The 14,456-nt window shown below is 50.5% G+C and overlaps 1 protein-coding gene across 1 annotated transcript in view; it reads left to right on the top strand.

Annotated features, from left to right (window-relative positions):
- The window catches only part of LOC137306130 (E3 ubiquitin-protein ligase CBL-like), a 46,951-nt gene extending 37,991 nt beyond the window's left edge, over positions 1-8,960 (top strand). The window contains exons 2-4 of the mRNA XM_067975189.1: positions 3,141-3,287; positions 4,939-5,095; positions 8,835-8,960. Coding sequence (XP_067831290.1) covers positions 3,141-3,287; positions 4,939-5,095; positions 8,835-8,960 — 430 coding nt within the window. The remainder of the gene's footprint in view (positions 1-3,140; positions 3,288-4,938; positions 5,096-8,834) is intronic.
- Positions 8,961-14,456: the final 5,496 nt, after the last annotated feature.

The following is a 14,456-nucleotide window of genomic DNA, read 5'->3' as shown; positions in this document are numbered from 1 at the left end:
TTCGAGCCCCCCCGCCCCACCACCAGAGATCCATAATCCCAGGCTGACGCTCCCGGCGCCGGTACTGAGGGAGCGCTGCGCTGTCGGAGGTGCCGTCTTTCGGACGAGACGTTAAACCGAGGGCCCCGTCTGCCCCTCTCAGGTGGACGTAAAAGATCCCACGGCCGCTATTTCGAAGAAGAGCAGGGGTGGGGTTCTCCCCGGTGCCCTGGGCCGATATTTATCCCTCAGCCAACATCAAAGAAAACAGATTATTTATGTCATTGTCACATTGCCGTCTGTGGGATCTTGCTGTGCACAAATTGGCGTTTCCTACATTACAACAGTGACTACACTTCACAAAAGTACTTCATGGGCTGTAAAGCGCTTTGGGGCGTCCTGAGGTCGTGAAAGGCGCTATATAAATGCAAGTTCTTTCTTCATATGTGAGATTAGCTGGACCTGGCAGCGATCGGTGGGCCGTTGACTTTTGCCGACTCTGGGTTAGGAAAGGGAGGGAGGGCAGGGGGAGTCTTGATTTGCCCCAAATTCCCCCTCCAGAGGAACGGAGGCGGAGAAAATCAGCGAGGACGTCCTGCTCCCGAATGCCAGCTCCCTCTGGGAAGCACATGTGTGCGGGCACACTCTTTGTGGCTGGTCAAGCTTGACCCGTGCCACTGCGTTGGTCGATGCCTTCAGGAGCGGAGGGGGGACATCTGGGAGGCAATCTTTATTCCATCGGTGGGGTTACGAGCGTCGTTCCAGTGACTCCATTTTTCCAACCGCACATTCTGATAAGGCATTGAGTGCGGCAGATTATGGAGTGATCTAATTGAGGTCTTTGAGATGATTGAAGGACTCGAAAGGGTAGACGCGGTCACATCGAAACTACAGCACAGAAACAGGCCATCGAGCTCGTTTGACCTCTTCCTTGACCTGAAGATTGAGAATTGTGGGGGAGGAATAGACCCCCGTTTTATCCCGGACTCCCATCACTCCACCATTGGCGGCCGTGCCTTCAGCTGCCTGGGCCCTAAGCTCTGGAATCCCCTCCCTAAACCTCTCCGCCTCTCTCTCTCCTCCTCCTTTAAGACGCTCCTTAAAACCTGCCTCTTTGACCGAGCTTTTGGTCACCTGTCCCTAATATCTCCTTATGTGACTCGGTGTCAAATCTTTCTGCTTCACGCTGCTTATGGGCGCCGTGTAAATGGGAGTTGGTGTTGAGTGTTCCCTCCGTGTGTCGGGGGGAGGGGTAGTGTTCGAGGGAGCTCGAGAAATGGCCCGTGCCTCGCTGCTGAGGGGGGGGGGTGTTGGCCGGCGGTGGTGGTGGTGGGGGAGCCGTAGGGCCAGTCCCGCGTCCCGTCGCCATGGAGACCGGCCTTCGAGGCAGGCTGCGAATAACGCTGGTCAAAGAGGAGGCCGGATTGCAGTCAGCCTGATCGTGTAAGACAGACACCAGTGTCTTTCTTGTTTCCTGTGCGCTCAGCCAGAGGAAATGGTCAGGGACGCGTCGAGTTCTTAGGCCTTCATCACCTCCTCGGTGCCCGCACTGTGTGTGTGGTCTTATTTCCTGTCAGCTTGTGTGTGAGCCTGCCTTGGATAAGGACCCTCCCTGAACAGCCTTATTTTCAGGTCGCTCGCCTCTTCTGAAGGACGATCTGACATTTCCATCACAACCTCAGGATGTCCCAAAGTGCTTTACAGCCAACAAAACTCTCTTTTTTTTTTGAAGTGTACTCACCGTCTTAATGTAGGAAAGGCGGCAGCCAATTTGTGCACAGCAAGATCCCACAAACAGCGATGCGATCATGACATAGATTAATCTCTGTTTCTGTGACGTTGGTTGAGGGTTAAATATCGGCCCAGGGCACCTCCCCTGCTCTCCTTCCAATGGTGGCCATGGGATTTAATTTGGGGCCTTGGTCTCATCCGAAAGATGGCACCTCCGGCAGTGCAGCACCCCCCCTCAGTGCTGCCATTGGGAGTGTCGGCCTGGGTTGTGGGGCTCAATCAAGTCTCTGAAGTGGGGCTCGAGCCCACGGCCTTCTGACTTGGAGGCGAGAGGGTGCCACCCGCTGCTGAGCCAAGGGCCTGCCTCTCCTCTCTGAACCGTGCTCAGGGGGCAAAGACAGAGCTGCTCGGTGGGCACACGCGGTCCGACCTCAGAGGGATGACAGCACATTGCGTAGGATTAGCTGACCACGGCTTGGGGAAGGGGTTAGGGTTTGGGGTTTGGGTGAGGAGGAAATGGCCCAGTTCCTAACTCCCGCTGGGAAGTGCACGGGCTTTGGAAGGCTAGCTTGCCCCGCCCCTGATGGAGAGGGTGGGGAGAAGCGGGTTCTGGTTTCTCTGCCCGCCCTATGCCTGTGCCTCACCCCCACTGCCACCCACCCACCCCCGGCCGATCTTCTGGGGGTCAGGGTCATTGGTAAGGGGAAATCCTTCCTGGCACTGAGAAGCCCCACCTCAATAGGGTGGGAAAAGACCTCAGGAACCTGTGCCATTATTGTGGGGGTAAGTCAGCCACACTCTTGTGGGCCATTAAATATTAAATATCCCCATCTGTCTCCAGTGCAAATGGCAGGAAATGCACCATAATTTTTCCAATTCATGTGGGCGAGGCCGGCATTTATTGCCCATCCCTAATTGCCCTTGAGAAGGTGGTGGTGAGCCGCCTTCTTGAACCGCTGCAGTCCGTGTGGTGACGGTTCTCCCACAGTGCTGTTAGGAAGGGAGTTCCAGGATTTTGACCCAGCGACGATGAAGGAACGGCGATATATTTCCAAGTCGGGATGGTGTGTGACTTGGAGGGGAACGTGCAGGTGGTGCTGTTCCCATGTGCCTGCTGCCCTTGTCCTTCTAGGTGGTAGAGGTCGCGAGTTTGGGAGGTGCTGTCGAAGTAGCCTTGGCGAGTTGCTGCAGTGCATCCTGTGGATGGTACACACTGCAGCCACGGTGCGCCGGTGGTGAAGGGAGTGGCGCTAATGGGAGCTCTTTCGAAGAGCCGGCACAGGCACGATGGGCCAAATGGCCTCCATCTGTGCTGTATGATTCTATGATTCTGCATGTGCCCAGTCTCGGGTTGGAATGTAAATCACTGGGTTCCTATCTCAGCCGTTACTCCGTGTTAACTGTGCTCTGTGTTACCTTCCCCTTTGCAGACGGAATTTGATCAAACTCTCCTTGATCTTCAGTCACATGTTGGCAGAACTTCGAGCGATATTTCCCAGCGGGCTGTACCAGAGAGACGCCTACAGGGTCACCAAATTGGACGCCGCTGATTTCTGGAAGAGGTCTTTTGGAGACGAGTGAGTTCTGCGGGCGGATTTGTGCTGGAGTCCGATCTGTGCGCCGTCCCATCAAACACTTCCAGGTCACGGGTTAGATACAGAGTAAAGCTCCCTCTACACTGTCCCATCAAACACTCCCAGGGCAGGTACAGGGGGTTAGATACAGAGTAAAGCTCCCTCTACACTGTCCCATCAAACACTCCCAGGGAAGGTACAGGGGGTTAGATACAGAGTAAAGCTCCCTCTACACTGTCCCATCAAACACTCCCAGGGCAGGTACAAGGGGTTAGATACAGAGTAAAGCTCCCTCTACACTGTCCCGTCAAACACTCCCAGGGTCAGGTACAGGGGGTTAGATACACAGTAAAGCTCCCTCTACACTGTCCCATCAAACACTCCCAGGGCAGGTACAGGGGGTTAGATACAGAGTAAAGCTCCCTCTACACTGTCCCGTCAAACACTCCCAGGGCAGGTACAGGGGGTTAGATACAGAGTAAAGCTCCCTCTACACTGTCCCATCAAACACTCCCAGGGAGGTACAGGGGGTTAGATACAGAGTAAAGCTCCCTCTACACTGTCCCGTCAAACACTCCCAGGGCAGGTACAGGGGGTTAGATACAGAGTAAAGCTCCCTCTACACTGTCCCATCAAACACTCCCAGGGCAGGTACAAGGGGTTAGATACAGAGTAAAGCTCCCTCGACACAATGCTCTTTGCACCATTAAAAGAGGTTGGAAATTTGGAAATTGTAAAAACAGGGAACCTTTAAGAGTTAAAGGGGCATTCATTTCTCAAAATAATTCCCGGCAGGTTTTTTGGAATGGAGAGTGAAGATCATTCCCTAACGGTGACATCACGGGCACGAGGCTATGATATCATTAACTTCACCGTATTAGTTGTAAATAAACGATGAATGGGTTCAGCCATTTTCATTCAGGCCAACCCTTCTTCATCCTTTTTCCTCTTTACACTCCCTCCGGCCTTTGCCTCTTCACCAACCTCCCATTCCCGTTTTCCAAACCTTCCTCCTTTTCTCACTTCTTTCTTTTCGAATTGCTTAATGCTTTCTCTCTTCCCAATGCTTTCTCCTCTTCTCTTTCCTTGCTCCTTCCCAACTTCATAATCCCTCCTCTCTTTCCCCGTTCCCAATCCCTCCTCTCTTCCCCGTTCCCAATCCCTCCTCTCTTCCCCGTTCCCAATCCCTCCTCTCTTCCCCGTTCCCAATCCCTCCTCTCTTCCCCTTTCCCAATCCCTCCTCTCTTCCCCTTTCCCAATCCCTCCTCTCTTCCCCCTTTCCCAATCCCTCCTCTCGTCCCCGTTCCCAATCCCTCCTGTCTTCCCCCTTTCCCAATCCCTCTTCTCTTCACCCTTCTCAGTCCCTCCTCTCTTCCCCGTTCCCAATCCCTCCTCTCTTCCCCCTTTCCCAATCCCTCTTCTCTTCCCCCTTCCCAGTCCCTCCTCTCTTCCCCCTTTCCCACTCCCTCCTCTATTACCCCATTCCCAGTCCCTCTTCTCTTCCCCGTTCCCAATCCCTCCTCTCTTTCCCCGTTCCCAATCCCTCCTCTCTTCCCCGTTCCCAATCCCTCCTCTCTTCCCCGTTCCCAATCCCTCCTCTCTTCCCCCTTCCCAATCCCTTCTCCCTTGACCTCTGCTCGATCCTGTTCCTCAGGAGCATTGTCCCATGGAGATGTTTCCGGGAACATCTGTACAAGGTTCACCGCTTTGGCTGCGGTATGGAATCGACGGCACTCAAGTCAACGATCGACCTCACCTGCAACGACCACATCTCCATCTTTGAATTCGACATCTTCACCCGACTCTTTCAGGTGAGACCGAGATGCGACAACGTCCTCGCAATCTGAGAAAGAGAAAGACTTGCATTTACATAGCGCCCTTCATGACCTCAGACCTTAAACCGAGGGCCCCGTCTGCCCCCTCTCAGGCGGGACGTAAAAGATCCCACGGCCACTATTGGAAGAAGAGCAGGGGGGAGTTCTCCCCGGTGTCCTGGGCCCGATATTTATCCCTCAACCAACATCACGGAAAAAACAGATGATCTGGTCATTTATCACATTGCTGTTTGTGGGATCTTGCTGTGCGCAAATTGGCTGCCATGTTTCCTACATTTCAACAGTGACTACACTTCAAAAGTATTTAATTGGCTGTAAAGCGCTTTGGGACGTCCTGAGGTTGTGAAAGACGCTATAGAAATGTAGAGTTCTTTCTTTAATGGCCCTAAACCCTCTCCATTTCTCTCTCCAAACCCATATTTCCCACCAAGCATTCAGCCACCTCTGAACTCCCTCCACATGATTCATTGGCTACTCATTTTTTCCCCCCCCCTCAGGCCTCTGTGGGGTCACCGACTCTGATTGGACGTATCCCAGGAGGTTTGATCACATGACCTACGATTGTCCCGCCATAGGTCGCCCGACACGCCCATCCTCGCCGAGCCCCGCCTTCCCACCAATCGGAAAGCCGACGGGCTCTCCATTAGCCGATTGGATGTTTCCTGACTGTCAATCAAACAACCTTTCCCCCCGCTACCATCTCCAATATTTTTATAATCCATAAACAAAAGCCTTCAAAGAAAAGGAACAAATGAAAGATGGAACAGGCTGGGGTTCTTTTCTCTAGAAAAGAGAAGACTGAGGGGTGACCTGATAGAGGTCTTTAAGACAATGAAAGGGTTCGATAGGGTAGACGTAGAGAAGATGTTCCCACTTGTGGGGGAGACCAGAACTAGGGGCCATAAATATAAGATAGTCACTAATAAATCCAATAGGGAATTCAGGAGAAACTTCTTCACCCAGAGAGTGGTGAGAATGTGGAACTCACTCCCACAAGGAGCAGTTGAGGCGAATAGCATTGAGTCTACAGCACAGAATCAGGCCATTTGGCCCAACTGGATTATGATAGATTAGGTGAATGGGCAAAACTGTGGCAAATGGAATTCAATGTGGACAAATGTGAGGTCATCCACTTTGGATCAAAAAAGGATAGAACAGGGTACTTTCTAAATGGTAAAAAGTTAAAACAGTGGATGTCCAAAGGGACTTAGGGGTTCAGGTACATCGATCATTGAAGTGTCATGAACAGGTGCAGAAAATAATCAAGAAGGCTAATGGAATGCTGGCCTTTATATCTAGAGGACTGGAGTACAAGGGGGCAGAAGTTATGCTGCAGCTATACAAAACCCTGGTTAGACCGCACCTGGAGTACTGTGAGCAGTTCTGGGCACCGCACCTTCGGAAGGACATATTGGCCTTGGAGGGAGTGCAGCGTAGGTTTACTAGAATGATACCTGGACTTCAAGGGTTAAGTTACGAGGAGAGATTACACAAATTGGGGTTGTATTCTCCAGAGTTTCAAAGGTTAAGGGGTGATCTGATCCAAGTTTATAAGATATTAAGGGGAACAGATAGGGTGGATAGAGAGAAACTATTTCCGCTGGTTGGGGATTCTAGGAGTAGGGGGCACAGTCTAAAAATTAGAGCCAGGCCTTTCAGGAGCGAGATTAGAAAACATTTCTACACACAAAGGGTGGTAGAAGTTTGGAACTCTCTTCCGCAAACGGCAATTGATACTAGCTCAATTGCTAAATTTAAATCTGAGATAGATGGCTTTTTGGCAACCAAAGGTATTAAGGGATATGGGCCAAAGGCAGGTATATGGAGTTAGATCACAGATCAGCCATGATCTTATCAAATGGCGGAGCAGGCACGAGGGGCTGAATGGCCGACTCCTGTTCCTATGTTCCTCACGAGCCTCCTCTCTCCCTACTTCATCTCAGCCTATCAGCATATCCTTCTATTCCTTTCTCCCTCATGTGTTTATCCGGCTTCCCCTTAAATCCATCGATGTTATTCGTCTCAACTACTCCTTGTGGGAGCGAGTTCCACATTCTCACCGCTCTCCGGGTAAAGAAGTTTCTCCTGAATTCCCGATTGGATTTATTAGCGACTATCTTATATTTATGGCCCCCTAGTTCTGGTCTCTCCGCACAATTAGAAACATCTTCTCTACGTCTACCCTCTCGAACCCTTTCATAATCTTAAAGACCTCGATCAGCGGAGATGCATTTAAGGGGAAGCCAGATAAGCACATGAGGGAGAAAGGACTGGAAGGATATGCTGATAGGGTGAGATGAAGTAGGGAGGGAGGAGGCTCGTGTGGAGCACAAACGCCAGCATGGACCGGACGGGCCGAGCGGCCTGTTTCTGTGCTGTACTTTCTATGTGACAAAAAAAACACACCTTTTTGTTCATTCTCCAATAATGTTTCTCCCGGGATTCTGCTCACAGCAGCGTCCTGGAGATTAGTCATTTAATTCCTGGAGACTCGCAACCCCCTAATCTCTGCGAGACGCTTTGGGACTGTTTGTTCCTTAATTCCCAACTTAAAGTCGGGTTTAAAAAAAAAACATAGTCCCAAAGCCCCCGTCATAAGGCCTCCCCCAATCTCCCACCTGAAGTATTGCTGTCGCTCCCTGTGGGGAGATTGCGTTTTGGTAAATGTCATTCGGATATTCAAATGTCTTTTTGTTCTTTATTGTCGGCGAGAGCTCAGGCAAATGAGCGGCCACCTTTCCTCTTCTTCGCCCCCCCCCGCACCCCCCTCCTCCCCCATCGAAAGCGGCCATGTCCGGTTGCCAAGGCGACAAACCACAATAGACAGAAAGGCTGAAGACCTTGGCAAGAGCTGCTTCCTTTGCCTGTGGTGGGACAATTTTCCATCGCTCGGCTCTTCCCCGGTTGTTTACAGTTTCTCCGCCAAGTAGTTTGCTCCTTGTTACGATCGAGTGCAAGAGGCGAGGGAAGTCTCCCAGAGGAGGGTCTTCAGTTGTGTCCAAAGCTGTGGCGTCGTCACCGAGTCCCTCACCGGACTTACTCTGTACGCAAGTTTGGCCTCAGCTCCGAGTCAGAAGGTCACGGGCTCCAGCCCTGCTCCGCGGCCTCGAGCCTGTCGTCTAGGCCGACACTCCCCCCCTGCTCTTCCTCCGTCAGATCTTTTAACCCCCCCACCCCGCCAACCTGAGGCGGGCAAACTCGGTTTAACGCCTCATCCGAAAGACGGGGCCTCCGGCAGCGCAGCGCTCCCTCAGCACTGGCGAGGGTCGGCCTGGATTATGGGGCTCAAGTCTCTGGAGCCGGGGGGGGGGGGCGGGGGGAGGGGGGCTCGAACCCACGACCTCTGAACCATTGTTCACCTGGAAGTCGCAAGAGCCAGTAGTCAGGGTAACCCAACTCTGGGGGAGGGGCATCACGGCCAAACCTGATCCTGTCCCCACCCGACATAGAATCTGACAGCAGAGAAGGGAGCCATTCGGCCCATCGTGTCTGTGCTGGCTGTTTGGTCGAGCGGTCCATGTAGTCCCACTTAGCCCTGCCAATTTTTCCTTTGATTGGCCTGATTCCCTTCCAAAAGTCACTATTGGGTCCGCTCCCACCTCAGAGGACGAGGGGACGGAGCCGCTGAGGAGGGGGTTTGGCAGGAGGTTCTTGGTTGCCTGCGATGCCGGAATGTTCCTCGGTTGTTGACGGATTGTCCGCGTCTCGTTCCCAGCCCTGGCCCTCTCTGCTGAAGAACTGGAACAGACTGGCCGTCACTCACCCAGGGTACATGGCGTTCCTGACTTACGACGAGGTCAAAGCAAGACTCCAGAACTACTCTCATAAGCCGGCCAGGTAGGTGGTGCCTGGTATCAAGGAACAGTGCCCTCTCACACCTGGGGCACGGTGCCCTCTCACACCTGGAGCACGGTGTCCTCACACATCTGGAGCACGGTGTCCTCTCACACATCTGGAGCACGGTGTCCTCTCACACCTGGGGCACGGTGCCCTCTCACACCTGGAGCACGGTGCCCTCTCACACCTGGGGCACGGTGTCCTCACACATCTGGAGCACGGTGTCCTCTCACACATCTGGAGCACGGTGTCCTCTCACACCTGGGGCACGGTGCCCTCTCACACCTGGAGCACGGTGCCCTCTCACACCTGGGGCACGGTGCCCTCTCACACCTGGAGCACGGTGCCCTCTCACACCTGGAGCACGGTGCCCTCTCACACCTGGAGCACGGTGTCCTCACACACCTGGAGCACTGTGCCCTCTCACACCTGGAGCACAGTGTCCTCTCACACCTGGAGCACATTGCCCTCTCACACCTGGAGCACAGTGCCCTCTCACACCTGGAACACTAAATGTCCTCACACATCTGGAACAATAAATGTCCTCACACATCTGGAACACTAAATGTCCTCTCACATCTGGAACACTAAATGTCCTCACACATCTGGAGCACAATGTCCTCACACAACTGGATCACAGTGCCCTCACACATCTGGAGCACAGTGTCCTCTCACACCTGGAGCACAGTGTCCTCTCACACCTGGAGCACTAAATGTCCTCACACACCTGGAGCACGGTGCCCTCACACACCTGGGGCACGGTGCCCTCACACACCTGGAGCACAGTGCCCTCACACACCTGGAGCACAGTGCCCTCACACACCTGGAGCACAGTGCCCTCACACACCTGGAGCACAGTGCCCTCACACACCTGGAGCACAGTGCCCTCACACACCTGGAGCACAGTGCCCTCACACACCTGGAGCACAGTGCCCTCTCACACCTGGAGCACAGTGCCCTCTCACACCTGGAGCACAGTGCCCTCTCACACCTGGAGCACAGTGCCCTCACACATCTGGAACACTAAATGTCCTCACACATCTGGAACACTAAATGTCCTCACACATCTGGAACACTAAATGTCCTCACACATCTGGAGCACAATGTCCTCACACAACTGGATCACGGTGCCCTCACACATCTGGAGCACAGTGCCCTCACACACCGTGAGCACAGTTTCCTCACACATCCGGAACACTAAATGTCCTCACACATCCGGAACACTAAATGTCCTCACACACCTGGAGCACAGTGCCCTCACACACCTGGGGCACGGTGCCCTCACACACCTGGAGCACTGTGCCCTCACACACCTGGAGCACTGTGCCCTCACACACCTGGAGCACTGTGCCCTCACACATCTGGAGCAGGCACAGGTTAGGAGGGACCATTATCTGTTTCCCAGGAGGAGGTGCATAATAACTCATCCCTGTTTTCAAATCACTCGATGGTCCTCGCCCCCCTCCCTATCTCAGTAACCTCCTCCAGCCCTACAACCCTCCGAGATCTCTGCGCCCCTCCAATTCTGGCCTCTTGCCCATTCCCCCACTGTATCCAAGTTTGCTGATGATACAAAGCTAGGTGGGAAAGTAAGCTGTGAGGAGGACACAAAGAGTCTGCAAAGGGATATAGACAGGTTAAGTGAGTGGGCAAGAAGGTGGCAGGTGGAGTATAATGTGAGGAAATGTGAGGTTATTCACTTTGGTAGGAAGAGTAGAAAAACAGAATATTTTTTAAATGGGGAGAAACTATTAAATGTTGGTGTTCAGAGAGACTTGGGTGTCCTGGTACAAGAAACACAAAAAGTTAGTGTGCAGGTACAGCAGGCAATTAGGAAGGCAAATGGCATGTTAGCCTTTATTGCAAGAGGGTTGGAGTACAAGAGTAAGGAAGTCTTGCTACAATTGTACAGGGCTTTGGTGAGACCTCACCTGGAGTACTGTGTACAGTTTTGGTCTCCTTATCTAAGGAAGGATATACTTGCCTTAGAGGCGGTGCAATGAAGGTTCACTAGATTGATTCCTGGGATGAGAGGGTTGTCCTATGAGGAGAGATTGAGTAGAATGGGCCTATACTCTCTGGAGTTTAGAAGAATGAGAGGTGATCTCATTGAAACATAAGATTCTGAGGGGGCTTGACAGGGTAGATGCGGAGAGGCTGTTTCCCCTGGCAGGAGAGTCTAGAACTAGAGGGCACAGTCTCAGGATAAGGGGTCGGCCATTTAGGACTGAGATGAGGAGGAATTTCTTCACTCAGAGGGTTGTGAATCTTTGGAATTCTCTACCCCAGAGGGCTGTGGATGCTCAGTCGTTGAGTATATTCAAGACTGAGATCGATAGATTTTTGGACTCTAGGGGAATCAAGGGATATGGGGATTGGGCTGGAAAGTGGAGTTGAGATCAAAGATCAGCCATGATCTGATTGAACGGCGGAGCAGGCTCGAGGGGCCTTATGGCCTGTTCCTGCTCCTATTTCCTACGTTCTTATGTTCTTCACCCCACCATTGGCGGCCGTGCCTTCAGCTGCCTAGGCCCTAAGCTCCGGAATTCCCTCCCTAAACCTCTCCGCCTCTCTCTCCTCCTTTAAGACGCTCCTTAAAACCTACCTCTTTGACCAAGCTTTTGGTCACCTGTCCTAATATAAGAACATAAGAACATAAGAAATAGGAGCAGGAGTAGGCCAATCGGCCCCTCGAGCCTGCTCCGCCATTCAATAAGATCATGGCTGATCAGATCCTAACCTCAAATCTAAATTCATGTCCAATTTCCTGCCCGCTCCCCGTAACCCCTAATTCCCTTTACTTCTAGGAAAATGTCGATTTCTGTTTTAAATTTATTTAATGATGTAGCTTCCACAGCTTCCTGGGGCAGCAAATTCCACAGACCTACTACCCTCTGAGTGAAGAAGTTTCTCCTCATCTCAGTTTTGAAAGAGCAGCCCCTTATTCTAAGATTATGCCCCCTAGTTCTAGTTTCACCCATCCTTGGGAACATCCTTACCGCATCCACCCGATCAAGCCCCTTCACAATCTTATATGTTTCAATAAGATCGCCTCTCATTCTTCTGAACTCCAATGAGTAGAGTCCCAATCTCCTCAACCTCTCCTCATATGTCCGCCCCCTCATCCCCGGGATTAACCGAGTGAACCTTCTTTGTACTGCCTCGAGAGCAAGTATTTCTTTTCTTAAGTATGGACACCAAAACTGTATGCAGTATTCCAGGTGCAGTCTCACCAATACCTTATATAACTGCAGCAATACCTCCCTGTTTTTATATTCTATCCCCCTAACAATAAAAGCCAACATTCCGTTGGCCTTCTTGATCACCTGCTGCACCTGCATACTAACTTTTTGATTTTCTTGCACTAGGACCCCCAGATCCCTTTGTACTGCAGTACTTTCCAGTTTCTTGCCATTAAGATAATAACTTGCTCTCTGATTTTTCCTGCCAAAGTGCATAACCTCACATTTTCCAATATTGTATTGCATCTGCCAAATCTCCGCCCACTCACCCAGCCTGTCTATATCCCCTTGTAGGTTTTTTATGTCCTCCTCACTCTCTACTTTCCCTCCCATCTTTGTATCATCTGCAAACTTTGATATGTTACACTCGGTCCCCTCCTCCAAATCGTTAATATAGATTGTAAAGAGTTGGGGACCCAGCACCGACCCCTGCGGAACACCACTGGCTACTGGTTGCCAGTCCGAGAATGAACCATTTATCCCAACTCTCTGCTTCCTGTTAGATAACCAATCCTCCACCCATGCCAGAATATTACCCCCAATCCAGTGATTCTTTATCTTGAGCAATAATCTTTTATGTGGCACCTTGTCGAATGCCTTCTGGAAGTCTAAATACACTACATCCACTGGTTCCCCTTTATCCACCCTGTACGTTATGTCCTCAAAGAACTCAAGCAAATTTGTCAGACATGACTTCCCCTTCGTAAAGCCATGCTGACTTTGTCCTATTAAATTATGTTTATCTAAATGTTCCGCTACTGTCTCCTTAATAATAGACTCCAAAATTTTACCCATCACAGATGTTAGGCTAACTGGTCTATAATTTCCAGCCTTCTGCCTACTACCCTTTTTAAATAACGGTGTTACATTAGCAGTTTTCCAATCTGCCGGGACCTTTACCGAGTCCAGAGAATTTTGGAAAATTATTACCAAAGCATCCATAATCCCCACTGCCACTTCCCTCAAGACCCTCGGATGTAAGCCATCAGGTCCAGGGGATTTATCCACCTTGAGTCCCATTATTTTACTGAGTACCAATTCCTTAGTGATTTTAATCGTATTTAGCTCCTCCCCCCCAGAGCCCCCTGTTTGTCCAGTGTTGGGATATTCTTAGTGTCCTCTACCATAAAGACTGAAACAAAATATTTGTTCAGCATTTTTGCCATCTCCATGTTTCCCACCATTAATTTCCCGGTCTCATCCTCTAAGGGACCTACGTTTGCCTTAGCCACCCTTTTTCTTTTTATATAACTATAGAAACTCTTGCTATCTGTTTTTATATTTTTTGCTAATTTATTTTCATAATCTATCTTCCCTTTCTTAATCAATCCTTTAGTTACTTTTTGCTGTCTTTTGAAGACTTCCCAATCTTCTATCCTCCCACTAAGTTTGGCTACCTTATATGTCCTTGTTTTTAGTCAGATACTATCCTTAATTTCTTTATTTAACCACGGATGGCTGTCATTTCTCTTACACCCTTTTTTCCTCAGTGGAATATATATTTTTTGAAAGTTGTAAAATAACTCCTTAAATGAACACCACTGCTCATGTACCGTCTTACCCTTTAATCTATTTTCCCAGTCCACTTTAATCAATTCCGCTCTCATACCATCATAGTCTCCTTTATTCAAGCTCAGTACGCTTGTTTGAGAACCAACCTTCTCACCCTCTAATTGGATATGGAATGTAACCATGTTATGGTCACTCATTCCAAGGGGATCCTTAACTAGGACATCATTAATTAATCCTGGCTCATTACACAGGACCAGGTCCAAGGTTGCTTGCCCCCTTGTTGGTTCAGTTACATACTGCTCAAGAAATCCATCCCTAATACACTCAATAAACTCTTCCTCAAGGCTGCCCTGCCCAATTTGATTTGTCCAGTTAATATGATAGTTAAAATCCCCCATAATTATAGCTGTTCCCTTATTACATGCCCCGACTATTTCCTGATTAATACTTCTTCCAGCAGAGTTGCAACTATTAGGAGGCCTATATACTACGCCCACTAGTGTTTTTTCCCCTTATTATTCCTTATCTCTACCCAAACTGTTTCATTATCCTGATCCTTTGTCCCGATATAATTTCTCTGTATTACAGTGATTCCTTCCTTTATTGACATAGCCACCCCACCTCCCCTTCCTTCCTGCCTGTCCTTCCTGATTGTTAAATACCCTGGCATGTTTAATTCCCAGTCGTTGTCACCCTGCAGCCATGTTTCTGTAATGGCCACAAGATCATACCCATACGTAGTTATT

This window comes from Heptranchias perlo, chromosome 42 (assembly GCF_035084215.1).
Source record: "Heptranchias perlo isolate sHepPer1 chromosome 42, sHepPer1.hap1, whole genome shotgun sequence".
NCBI classification, from domain to species: Eukaryota; Metazoa; Chordata; class Chondrichthyes; order Hexanchiformes; family Hexanchidae; genus Heptranchias; species Heptranchias perlo.
The sequence above is the reverse complement of the archived record's forward strand: the minus strand, read 5'-3'. Positions and strand labels throughout refer to the sequence as shown.